This window comes from Phoenix dactylifera, chromosome 1 (assembly GCF_009389715.1).
Source record: "Phoenix dactylifera cultivar Barhee BC4 chromosome 1, palm_55x_up_171113_PBpolish2nd_filt_p, whole genome shotgun sequence".
NCBI lineage: Eukaryota > Viridiplantae > Streptophyta > Magnoliopsida > Arecales > Arecaceae > Phoenix > Phoenix dactylifera.
Window position 1 is genome coordinate 6,899,455 of NC_052392.1, and position 13,045 is coordinate 6,912,499.

General features: G+C 45.4%; 1 protein-coding gene across 3 annotated transcripts; it reads right to left on the bottom strand.

Annotated features, from left to right (window-relative positions):
• Positions 1-4,600: 4,600 nt before the first annotated feature.
• On the bottom strand, positions 4,601-9,612 carry LOC103713980 (transport inhibitor response 1-like protein Os05g0150500). Of its 3 annotated transcripts, none has more exons than XM_039125087.1 (4): positions 9,013-9,612; positions 6,560-7,052; positions 5,390-6,185; positions 4,601-4,965 (listed from the first exon to the last, which is right to left on the bottom strand). In XM_039125087.1, exons 1-3 carry the CDS (start codon positions 9,483-9,485, stop codon positions 5,397-5,399), a joined length of 1,755 nt encoding a protein of 584 aa, XP_038981015.1. In that variant the 5' UTR covers positions 9,486-9,612; the 3' UTR covers positions 4,601-4,965; positions 5,390-5,396. The 3 variants fall into 3 exon arrangements, with proteins under 3 accessions (XP_038981015.1, XP_038981017.1, XP_038981020.1); XM_039125089.1 differs by lacking the exon at positions 4,601-4,965 and adding an exon at positions 5,013-5,289; XM_039125092.1 differs by lacking the exon at positions 4,601-4,965 and adding an exon at positions 5,013-5,318.
• Between the last annotated feature and the right edge of the window lie 3,433 nt (positions 9,613-13,045).

Sequence of the window (13,045 nt, forward strand, 5' to 3'; positions counted from 1 at the left end):
TAATTGAAACCAAGGCTGCCAAACCATAAGGTTGGGTATCTGACCCTTTTGTCATCAATTGGTGCAATCAATGAACAGGGAGAGTAGGTTTGTTTCTACTAAACATTTTAAAGATCAAATCGAGCCAACCCTCGCCACTTAGGCAAGGAAGCAGGTTCAATTCAGAAGAGTGTTTACCAACCCTCTTTTATTTTATTTTATTTTATTTATTTTTTTTTTGCTGAAAGCGGATGCTTCATACAGTGCGTGTATGAATACACCCAATAAGGTCAAAATACAACAACTCGCGAAGTGCCAATGGCAGCTCCCCCTCCTCCGACCAAAGGGCGTACCCCAAGTGGTCGGTCGCGTAGGTAGCCACCCAATCGGCCGCCCCATTGGCCTCCCTAAATACATGCTTAGCCTGGATGGCCCCCCCATCTCTTATTATCATAACTATGTCGCGGATCAAGGGGTGGTCTATACTCTCACCCCTCGACCCCCTTTGAATCCACCCGATAATAGTGGCCGAGTCGCCCTCCAGAATAATCAAGCTAGCCCGCAGCACCACCCGCGCATGTCGAAGACCCGCCCAGGCTGCACGTAGCTCTGCTCCCGGAACCGATATATCAAATAACTGGCAGCCATCTGCGGCCACTACCCTAGAGTGCGGGCCCCGTATGACAAAGCATGCACCACCCCGCGTACCGCCAGCACCGATCCATCGAAGTTGACCTTGAGGAAGCTCGGGGGTGAGGGCTTCCAGGTAAAAAACACCACCTGAGGAGCTGCCGGAGCAAAGGGAGAACCCCAGGTATCCCGAGCTGTCAAAGGTCTATCTGAAGAAGGGATGAGCCTAATCTCTGTGGCCTGTGCTCGAGAAAGCTCTGCAACAAATCTCGGTGACACCCTGCCCTCGCTGAGAGTACGAGCATTCCTTGCCAGCCAGATCTGATGTGCTGTGCAAGTCACTCTGATGCCCTCCTCACGAGTCCGCAAACTAGCTAGCCACTGCCGTATCACCTTAAGGAACTGTAGTCTCGCACTACGAGCCCCCTGCAGGATTCCTATCCACTGCCATGTCGACCTCGCCCATGTACACTGGAAAAGCACGTGGTTCACCGACTCCTCAGCTCCACACGTCCTGCACTCTGCGGGGATTCCCCAGCCACGCCTGCTCAGTACTGCTCTCGTCGGAAGGCGGTCCCAGAACACCTTCCATAAGAAGAGAGCTGCCCTCGGGTGGAGTCCGAACCTCCAGATCTAAGTGCAATCCGGCCCGGGCTCGTGCTTCGGCTGAATAACACGGGAGAGATCTCCCAGTCTAACACTAGCCCGGCTCGAGGTGCCCAACATCCTGACATCTGGGCCCCCACATCCTGGTAACGAAAGGGACCGAATCCTCGCAGCTAGGTGTACCCCGAACAATAGCTGGAGTCTGGCCTCGTCCCACTCTGCCCCTCCTAGTGCTAGGAGGTCGCACACCTGTAGCCCCTCAACTGCCTTTGTATCAACTATGGTCGGCCAGCATCTCAGGGGAAGGGTATCCACCCACGAATCGCTGGTCACGTCAATACTCCGGCCATCGCCAATCAAACACTTGGTGTGTGCCGATACTGACGATAGGTACCTCCCGATCTCGCGCCACATGAAAGAAACTCGACGACCCCTCCGTGCCACCTCTGAAACCCCTCGACCATATCTGGCTGCCATCACCTAACTCGAGAGGCCGTGTGGTTCTAACATAAACCGAGCTGCGTGCCGAGCAATGAACGCCTCGCGGCTCTCTATGAGGGATTGTACCCCTAGACCACCCTCACTAGTAGGAAGGCAAACCCGCTCCCAAGCCACCAGGTGTACTCCATGGCCTCCACAAGAAGCTCCGAAGAAGGCGCTCGATCCTCAACAGGATCGTCTTCGGTACCACTATGTTGGCCATAAGATACACCGGTTTGGATCCCAACACCGATCTGACCAATGTCACTCTCCCCATCATGGATAGGGAGGACGCCCTCCATCCTTCCAACCTACTCTGGACCCGTTGCACCAAGCCCGAGCACTCTGCCACTCGTAGCCTCCGGCCAGTGATAGGGACGCCTAGGTAGGTCAGCGTCCCCTCCTGCTCCGGTATCTGCAATATCACTCTGATCTCCTGTCTGACTCTGCTCTCCGTGCTGGGGCTGAAAGAAATGGCAGACTTCAGGAAGTTCACTCTTTGACCGGACATCGCGCAGTAGTCGGCCACCACCCTACGAAGGACCCGTGCCTCTGGAATCCATGCCCTGGTCAGAAGAAGACAATCATCAGCAAAAAGTAAGTGGGAGATAGGTCGGGCCCCCGGTGCTGGGACATAGGCCTCTAGCTCCCGGCTGGCGCACACTCTCTGCAAAGCACGGGATAAAATATTAGCACAGATAATAAACAAGTAAGAGGATAAGGGACATCCCTGCCATAACCCCATGGTGGACTCGAAGAAAGATGATGGTGTGTCGTTAACCAAGATAGAAAACTTTGGCCCCCGGACACACCCCTTAACCTAACCAATCCACTACTTGTGGAAGCCGTACGCCTCCAGTGCCCGCTGGAGAAAACTCCACCTGATCCTGTCGTAAGCCTGCTCCATATCTAACTTAACTGCCATCAGGCTGTGACGCTTCGATGCTCGCCGAAGATCCCACATCATTTCCTGGGCCAATATAACATTGTAGAAAATATTTCTACCGGCTACAAAAGCTTCCTGCTCCCGGCTGATGATACCAGGCAAAAGGGGCTTCATCCTGCCCACCATAATTCTTGCCACAATCTTTTATAAGGTTGTGCACAAGCTAATAGGCCTAAAGTGACAAGGCTCAGCCGCATCCTGACGCTTAGGTATAAGCGTGATGAAAGTAGCCTTCCAATCCTCAGGCATCGTTGCCTGGGTGAAGAAGCACTGAATAGCCTCCACCACCGCTGGTCGAATAATACCCCAATACTGCCGAAAGAAGAAAGGGGAGAAACCATCAGGTCTCGGGGTCTTGTCTGCTGCCAAGGCCCAGACTGCCTCCTGCACCTCCTGTGCTGACACCGGCCGGATCAGGGATACACTCTCAACATCACCAATACCCACGTCCACCCTCAGAGGGTGGTCACCATCACTGGCCTCCTCATCCTCCGTCCATCTGGCACGGAAAAAATCAAGTAAAACCTGTCAGATGGCAGGCTCACCCTCCACCCGATGGCCAGACCCATCTCGCAGAGAGTGGATCATGCTCTGTTGTCTCCGGATAACCGTCGTCCGATGAAAGAAGCTAGTATTACTATCACCCTCACTTACCCACTGCACCCGAGATTTCTGTCTCCAGAAAATCTCATGTTGCCGTAGCAGCGAATGGTGAGTCGCAAGTAGCTCCCGAAGATCGGCCATATCGTCCTCCGGAAGCACGCCCCCTAGGTTCTCCTTTCTTTGTAACTCAGCGATCGAGGTCTCTACCCCCTCCAATCGGCAAAAAATGTTGCCCACAACCTCGTGGTTCCAATGGCGAAGACGCCTCGTGGTCAACTCAAGTTTGCGCGAGACTCGTTGCATTGCATCCCCATGCACCGGGACCCTCCATACGTCGCGAACAATATTCCAAGACTGGGGATACGACAACCAAACCTTCTCAAAATAGAAGGGGTTGTGATGAGTGGGACCCGATGAGGTAGAAAGTAGCAGTTACCAACCCTCCTTTCGAACCTCTGTTTTGTGAAGAGAAGATGCGGGTATGTATATTAGAGATATATGCTGACATTTTAAGACCGAGATTTAACAAATAAAACCAAGCTTTTGCAGCAACTTAACAGAGCTTCAAGAACCACTCCTAACACAAACCAAGCTGGATCAAGCTCAAACCAACCTAGACAATTTAGGGACCATTCTAGGAATTTTCTTGGGAAGGATCAGCTGAACGAATTGCTGTTGCGTTTATCCGGCTGGAACATCTATAAACCTAATATTTTAGCATCAAACATGGGAGATATCTGATTTATCAAAGACCGAATTGCCAACTTTGTCTCTCGATGGTTTAGAAAAAAAACATGAGTTGAGTTTCAGAGGGGTTTTAGTAGGATGACAAAGCATTTTCCATTAAATTGAAATAGATAGAGTGTTCTTTGTTCATTCAAATCTAGTGTCTCTAGAAAAGCAATAGTGGAATAAAAAAAAAAAACCCAAATTTTATCAAAATATTAGAGAAAGAGAGCATGTGAGTGTGTGATTTTCTGAAAACTTTTGTCTCATTCTCAATCCCTATATTGGAGAGAGTGGTTTGAGGTTCTCCATTCCCGAAACCCAAAGCTACAAGCCTTGAGCTGAAGACATCATTTCACAGTCACAGGTACTCGTTGGTTGCTCTGTCAGGTCATGACACAAGCCAAAGAACGAGCCAAGCTCAATATGTTGATTGCAGTACGGTTTCCAAGCCAAAAAAGCTACAAAGTGCTGCACTTCAGAAGCCAACAAATCCGGCATGGAGTTGGTGCAGCACTCGATTCACGAAGCATTCACGAGCTCAAAAAATCCTGAGAGGTTTACTCCGAGGATTCCGATGCAATGATCGTGACAAGGAGCATGCGCGGTGTACAAGCAGCTCGGACACAGTTTCCACAGAACAATATCTAGCATGGATTCGTAACCAATTAAAGAAAAAAAAACATACTGATACCATACATGAATGTCGCCAGCAAACAAAATACTAGTTGTAACATTCCACAGTCCTTGAAATCATCTATCCAACAATTCACGCAAGGTTGGATAGATCGGAAACATCATGCACTAATTATGTAGCACAAATCATCCAAGTCTCATCCCATCCATACGAGAGCACTTCAAGCATACAGATGATGGCTTGCGGGTGATGTTGAAGGACTCGGAAAACATTGTGGGAGAACCAGGCTTCACTGAAATACTTCGGCATCGTATCATGGAGAGCCGCATGATCAAACATCACTGCTTATCGTAATTATCTGCAGCAATTTAACAACTAAGCGTTGTAGTTAAATTTCGCACAAACTTCGCACACATTAGAAGCAAGCATATTGCTTCAAAATTTAAACTTTCATAACAAGTACAGAGTCGCTAACAAGAGGAAATAAAAGACCCTTATATACATAAAAAGGATGCCTAACATGCAAAGCTTTCCTGGTAGTCCTTGCTAAAACATGTCATAGAATATAGAATACTTAGTTCCATCCATTTCCTTTATAGACAGTAAAACCTCGAAGCTCAAGCTACTTCGCAGCAGTTAAACCGGCAAAGATAATATATCCTTGTCCACGCTCAATTTGGTGCTGTTTGAACCCAACCCATGTACTCATCACTTGAAGAAAAGATTGAGTTTAAACAAAAATAGTAATTAAGTGGACGACAAACAAAGATAGAAATCAGTACCTCTATATTATCCGATAGCACCTTGCACCGTCCAGACACAAGGTGGTGTGTCAGATCTCGGCCCAGCAACCGTCCTGTAAACATAGAGCTTCTCAACAGGGCAATCATCAGGCTGTGAAGCCCACGACCCTCCTCTCCTCTCATCCATAACCTCCACATTAAGCCATGGCATCTTCCGAGCCAGCAACCTACATGCTCCCAAGCTCACAGAGCAAGACGACATCCAAAGGGATCGCATTGTCTCCAGCTTAGCAGCATTGGCCAACAAAGCCTTGTCTCCAAATGGGCAGTCCCTGATTTCCAGCTTCCTTAAGCTCTTGCAGCCTGAGAGAATGTAATGTAGACCAGCATCACTATCCCCAGCAAAGGCAACTGAGAGCATCTCGAGGTGATTTGCAGCAGCCCCAATGGATCTAAACACATTATCGGTGAGGAGACCCGAGACAGAGAGACGCCTGAGATCCTTGCAGGATTCCACAATGGCACTAAAACCTGCATCAAGTGGCTCTAGAGTGACATAATCAGGTGTGCGGGGTTCAATGATGCACAAACGGAAGCACGTGAGATTGGGACTGTTCCTAGCAACAGCAATGAGAGCAGCATTGGTCATTTGTCGGCAGAAGTAGAGGACAGACTGGAGCATTGGGCATCCCGCAGACACAGTGACAAGGCCATGCTCAGTAAGAGATACAGGATCTGCACCATAAGGATCACAAGGGAAGACACGCAATTCTTGAAGTAGCTTACAAGATGATGCCACAGCAGCTAGGCCATCATCCTCGATGACATCCATTACCTAATAATTGATGTTCATTGATGAGTATGTAGAAAAAAGTTAGCAGAGATTAACTAGGGCAAACAGATAAACAGAATTATACAAAACTAAAAGGCCATTGATCAGAACCTTGACAAAATTCAACGCTAATCAGCATCCAAATGATATTGTTTTGGTACATTCAAAAGCAATGACAAAAATGACAGAAATGAAATTGGTGATCCTAGGGCAATTAAAGAAATTATCTGTGATGTTAGGTGGAAATCGCATGTCAGCTTTGTACATTCTAGAAATATAAATTCTCAAACTAAGTTATTAAGGCCTACAAGAGGAAAGGAATATGGACGAAGAAACATTTTGCCATACAAAAGGAATAGGAAGTAACGCGGATTTACCCATAGTCGTTGAACATTCTTGCACCGGCTGACTAGCTTGATGAGGGCAGGGCCATCCACGAGAGCATAACTTAAATTCAGTGATGTGAGGCCATCGCAGACCGGGTATATTGCTGGGAGATATTCTGGAACAGCTTCACATATTCCTGAAAGGCTTTTCATGCTTTTACAGATTGCAAAGGCTGATTCCAGCTTGGAGAAGAGCTCTGGACGGTATTCTGCTGTGAACTTGCCAGTTCCTAGGCTGGCCAGCTGCGGGGCCCTGCGTAGGAGGTTGACAAGCCTATCAAGAGGCACAGCATAGTTGAGCTTGAGGGTCATGAGGTTGGTGCATCTGCTCACAAGGTGCTCAAGGACAGAGATATTCACATCCTCTTCTATGCTAGCAATGCTCAAATTTACCAAAGAAGTGAAAGATTCAGGAAAATGGCTGAGCCAGTGCACACAATTCTCCTCTACTCCAGTTTCCCGCAAGTCTAGCTCCCTCAGATTTCTGCAATAATGAACATGATCTCATGAAAGATTTAGGAGAATATTTACTTTATTTATCATATGGAAGTTAGAAGCACAGGCTGTCTCATACAAAAAAAAACATTTAGCATCGAAAGTAGATACTTCTCAGAAACCAACTGCAAGAACATTTTCCATATACAGAGTGATTTTCAAAAAATAACAATAAAAAAAGCTACTGACAATATCTAGGTTGAAGTGACAATTGAAAACTAACCATATAATGTATCATGGTCATACAAGTAGGTAAATCACAAAAATTAATGCACGCAGATGCTCTTCATGATACATACAGGGTAAACAAGCATAACAGTCATAATTGTATTTCAAATAATTGAGCCTCAAGTAGATATTAAGACAACAAAAGATGATTTACAAAAGACAGCTGCTGTTTCACAGAAAGGAATAAAAATATAATGTTTAAGGACCTAAGAAAATGTTTTTGACGACAGAAACCAAGAAAGTTAGAACAAAGATGCATATGACAGTAGGCATCCTCTGAGTCATGCGCTATAGCAAAACAGCTTCCGGCCAATGCCAGAGCACAGTTGATGGATTCTAGACAGCAGCATTCCAAGATATACCCTAGTCTACCATTCTAGGCATTTCTATATCCAAGCAGTCAACCTGGTTGTATATCATGAGAGCACTAGAAAAAAGTCGAAAGTATCATATAAATTTTTCCTTGCAGTATGAATGAAGTCTTATATTTATGATGTTACACTTACTGCTCTGAAAATTTTCTTTTGACAAATTCTATAACTTCAGCCCATTAGCTAGCATGTCCTTTACATTAACTGTTGTCTTTGGCTTCAACCTTCCTTATTATATGGAGTATTCCTTACAGGCAGGCCATGTTGAATTAAGAATATTTCCTCTCAGATTCATTCATAATTTCCAACTTTCTTCTTGCGCGACTAAAGGGAGGTCACATACGAATAGAATTCAACTTTATTGAAACAATTAGCAAGGATATTATAAATTTTTTTAATTTGGTGATAAGCCCCCAAATGGAAAAGGAACAACTGAGACAGGATTCCAGCAAGAGCTTATCAGAAATACATAACATAGGGGGCTTCTCTCGATCCCTCTTCACCTCATTTTGAATCACAACCAGCTACCAAAGATCTGGAGGACGATTAGAACCCCAAAATGGGACCGAACCAGAGATTAGAGCACTTGATATTCGCAATGTATCAAAAGTTGCACCTATGTCCAGTTTAAACACGAGATGGAGCTTTCCACCTCAACCTTGGGTGGAGTTTGACACAAAAGTTAGGCAAAACCAGTCAGCACGACCAAAATTTCATTTTACAAAAGAGAGATTTTTAGCAAAAGCTCAAGTCCAAACCACTCCTTTAGATTTAGAGTTTCCTTTTTGATCTCTTTAATCAATGGAATAAAATGGATCATCTACAAAAAAAACACACTAAAAGCATCCGACTACTGAAATACCCTTATAGATCTGGAGGAAATCTCATTTATCGCGCACACACCCAAAAAAGAAAAAAAACCCTCGTTTCAGCTTCCCATTTTTCCCTACCTCGGAAGCTAAACTGACTTCGAAAAATAAATTTTAAGACAAAATAAATCGCACACTTCTCCCTTAATCACTTCTCCCCACATTATTCCACTGTCCCCACCGGTGGCAGAAGCTAAATCCACCACCAAAATCAAAGGCAAATAACCCTAACGCCCACAAATTTAGAGTTCCGGACGTCCCGAAACGAGAAAATTCTTCTTGTCGACGTTTTTATTCCCAAAATAATCCCACCTTTCTTGTACTAGAACAGCGACATCTCGGCTCCAAACCCCGCTCCCAGCACAACATACTGGAATTGGGAGAAGAAAACAAGAGACATAATTAAAGAGGGGAGGAGGGAGGGGGGGGGGGGAGAGAGAGAGAGAGAGAGAGAGAGAGAGAGAGAGGGGGTGAGGGTGACCTGCAATTGGCGGCGATGGCGGCGAGGCCGGCGGTGCTGACGCCCTCGCAGAAGGAGAGCGCGAGGACCCTAATGTTCTTGAAGGACCTGGCAATGAACTCGAGGCAGTCGTCGGTGACGACCATGCGCTTGAGGCTGAGCTCCTCGAGGTGCGGCCACCCTTCCGCCATGGCGGTGACCCAGGCGTCGGCGCGGCCACCCCAGTCGGACGGGACGAGGTTGAAGTCGGCGAAGTGGGGCTTGCCCTTGATGGAGACGACGCGGACGTTGGGGAACCGGTGGATGGCGGCGGCGGGGGCGACGGCGTAGCAGTTGCCGACGAAGATCCGGCGCCGGGAGCGGCGCTCGATGCTGTACCAGCCGCGGCAGACGATGGAGACGGCGTTGCGGTCGCCGTCGGCGGCGAGGAAGGAGAAGACGTGCTCCCAGACCTCATCGGGGAACATGGAGGCCCACCCCGCGCCGGCGGCCATCGTCGGCTGTCCGATCGGTGGGTCCGATTGCTATCGGACGGTGGAGAATGGAGGATCCCTCGGCGAGGAGGAGGAGGCGGAGGAGGAGGCCGGCATCGTCACAAAAAGAGAGAGAGGAGATAAAAGAGAGACAATGGCAGCCATTTCTCTTTTCTTTTTCTCTGATTTGAGGCGTGCGCGGATCACGAGATGGACGGATGTAGGTTCAACACGTGGCAGGTAGATGAATGGTGGCCGTTGGATGGCCATGGCCGTTCTTATCCCCAGATGGCGACGACCCGGAACCGCAGGGAGCGTATTTGTGTATACGTACGTTAGAATTATGCATGGTCAGATATGAAAGAGAAACGGAACAAAAAAGTTGAACAGGGAACGGGTGTAAAAATGCAAAACTTCCAAAAATTGAAAAAAAAAAAGGAGTTTTATGCAAAATAGCTACAATCTTTCCAATTCTATTAATTTTTCAATAAAACAAATAATCAAAATGATTTTCTTAAAATTAGTTTTTAAGCAAATTTCTTGCAACCAAATATACCTAGTTTGAAGGTAGGATTGGCATACTGAAGATATATCATAATTTCCTCAATATATATATAATAGAATTAAATAACATAAGCTGAGATAAAAGTATTTTTAGATTTATAATTTATTTTCATTTCATGATCAATAAATTTATTTGAATGAAAAGATTTTTAATCATTTTGTTAATTATGGTAGGATAAAACAGCAATAAATTCCGTTCTAAAGATCTAAAAAATGGTTTCACAAATAAAAATAATGTGTTTGCCACTTATACGAGGATGAAATTATTTTAATGATAAGTAGAAATTTCATATTATGCTATTATGATGCTAGGGTTTTCTTGGATTCATTCTAATTTTTTTTTCAATTATATATTACAAATTTATACATAATTAGATAAAGTGTAAATCAAAAATTTGAGAGAAATTAATTAAAAACCATAAAATAATAATATGACTCAACAGAAATAGTAGGTTACATGCTAAAGTATAGTAATAACAAATACTCCAAAAGGTAAAAACAATATAAAAATTACTATATCTAATGTATAGCAAAAAGAGATGAAAAATAACATTACTACAGTTAGTGACAATTATAGCAAGGAATAGCAGTATAATTAATTAAAAAACAAGATAAAGAGAGAGTGAAAAATAAATAATAATAATAATAATAATAAAACAGTTCTAACTTTATAACCAGCGACCGTTACGTTACTTACCATGGGAACGCGTTTCTCGAAATCGAGGGGCATACGGGTAGGGGATGATGGAAGGTATTGATGAAGGGGATGTGTCCTCGGAATTCGCGCATGGATTGGACGGTTTGGATTGGAGGGGAATCTTGGACTCGGATGGTCCTGGTAGCCTCTGGAACCGTGGAGCACGTGACTAGGGGTTGGGTGGTCCCTACAAGCTTTTAGTGGGGTATAGCGACAGCAAAAGGTCCCCCAATTTTGTTTCCCCCACTATTTTATCTCCGAGTTTGTTGTTATACTGTTGGAACTCGGGACTTTATCTAATCCAATAGGCCCCTTATTTAATTCACTAATCCACCATTAGTTTACTATGATTAATGCTAGACCCTCTTTTTTTTTAAACCCATATAATAATCAAGCCATTTGACATATCAGCCCTCAACTTTTTTTTCTCGAATTAATATGCAATGTGCACGCCTTTGCTCAAGTCATTTAGCCAGTTATTGTTTCAAAGATTAATCATTTTTGCTCTATCTTTATCTAATTTGAATTTAGTATTCACTCCATCGGATATGTTAGGTTTTTTCCCACGTCAATTATGTTTCGGGTATTTGTAATGTTTAATTTGACTACCTATCATTTATGCATCAAACAACCACGAACAAGTTAATGAACATGGTAGAATATATAATCATCGATACATGATTTATTCTATTATTTGTTGTAAATAAGTATATGAACGACGGCAGACCATTAAATCAGATGCTTCAGTTTATAACACGAATTCAATTCAATGTTCTGAAGTAACTTTCAATAAGTATCGAATCCATCCAAATCAAACTGAAGTTCAATGCAGTTCCATGCCTGACTACACCAGAATCAAGCCTCACTTTCCGACATATACTTTATCCAAGATAGAATATATAAATTTTTGATCTAAATTGGATGCATGTCGAGTTAAATACATACCAAAAATAGGATACATATACTTTTTCTTTCAAGAAGACTTCCAATAAATATGGAATTGGGGATTTTTTATTTTTTTTTTTTGCATAGAGAGCATCTGCAATATTGAGATTTTAAAGGTGCTATATGTAAGAAAGCCGGTTGCAAGTGGGTGGTGGCAGATGATGGTCCTATTAGCATTTGTATCATTAGCGGTCAACTTACCGTATGATGCGTGTGGAGGGACGGATGGATGGATGGATGGATGGAGAGCAGGATCTGAGGGAGGTGACGAGGTGAGCAGTCCCCGCGCCTGATGGGTCATTCACTCTCCCATCCATCCTATTCCCATGAAGGGTCCCACCCATCCCGGGCGGTGACCGTATACCCGAAGCGCAAGCCTTGGAGGCTCCATCTCACGAGGATCCCATCACCGCCACGGAGCCGTTGCCATAAAAGGAGGCCCAAGGAATGGGTGGCAGCTTTAAAAGCCAGCAGCTTGCATCAGAGTAGGTAGGACTACGGTAGTCCGCAAAGAAGAGAGAGAGAGAGAGAGAGATTGATGATCTAAAAAATAATTAAAAAAAAGAAATTGGTACTGACGAGAGGCAGCAGCCATCGTCCGATCTGATTGACCGAATTATTTGACGGTGCAAATTCCGTGTATGCCCTCCCGTGACGTCAGCACCCCCCCACAGCCTTTTTCCCAAGCCAACAAACAAGCCGATCTCTTGGGTAGTTCTATATACACCCCCCCTATTGCTCAGGACACCCCCCAAAAACCAGAAAGAAAATACCCAAACTAACCTTTAGTGTAATTACCATATTGCCCTTGAAATTTTCTCATACACCCCCCTTCCTCCTCCTCCGTTTCGTTTTGAAAAGAAAAAAAAAAAACACCCCTCAAACCCCCCTTAAACCCCTCCTCCCCCGTTCCCCCTTCTCCCTCTCGTCGCCGGCATTCTCCCGATCTCCGACCACCTTGCCGGCTTCTCCCGGAACCACCTCGCCGGCTTCTCCCGAAATTTTTTTTTTCACGGTTCGTGCTCCGTTCGGCACTGGATCGCCGAACAAAAGGCTTCTGTTCGGCTGAACAGTGCCGAACAGAAGCCTTCTGTTCGGCAACCCTCAACCGAACAGATCTGTTCGGCTGCACAGTGCCAAACAAAAGGCTTCTGTCCGGCATTGTTCAGCCGAACAGAAGCCTTTTGTTCGGCGATCCAGTGCCGAACGGAGCACGAACCGTGAAAAAAAAAATTTCGGGAGAAGCCGGCGAGGTGGTTCCGGGAGAAGCCGGCGATGGTGGTCGGAGATCGGGAGAATGCCGGCGACGAGAGGGAGAAGGGGGAACGGGGGGTTTTGGGCGTTGGCGAGGTGTTTTGGAGGGAAAGAGCGGGGT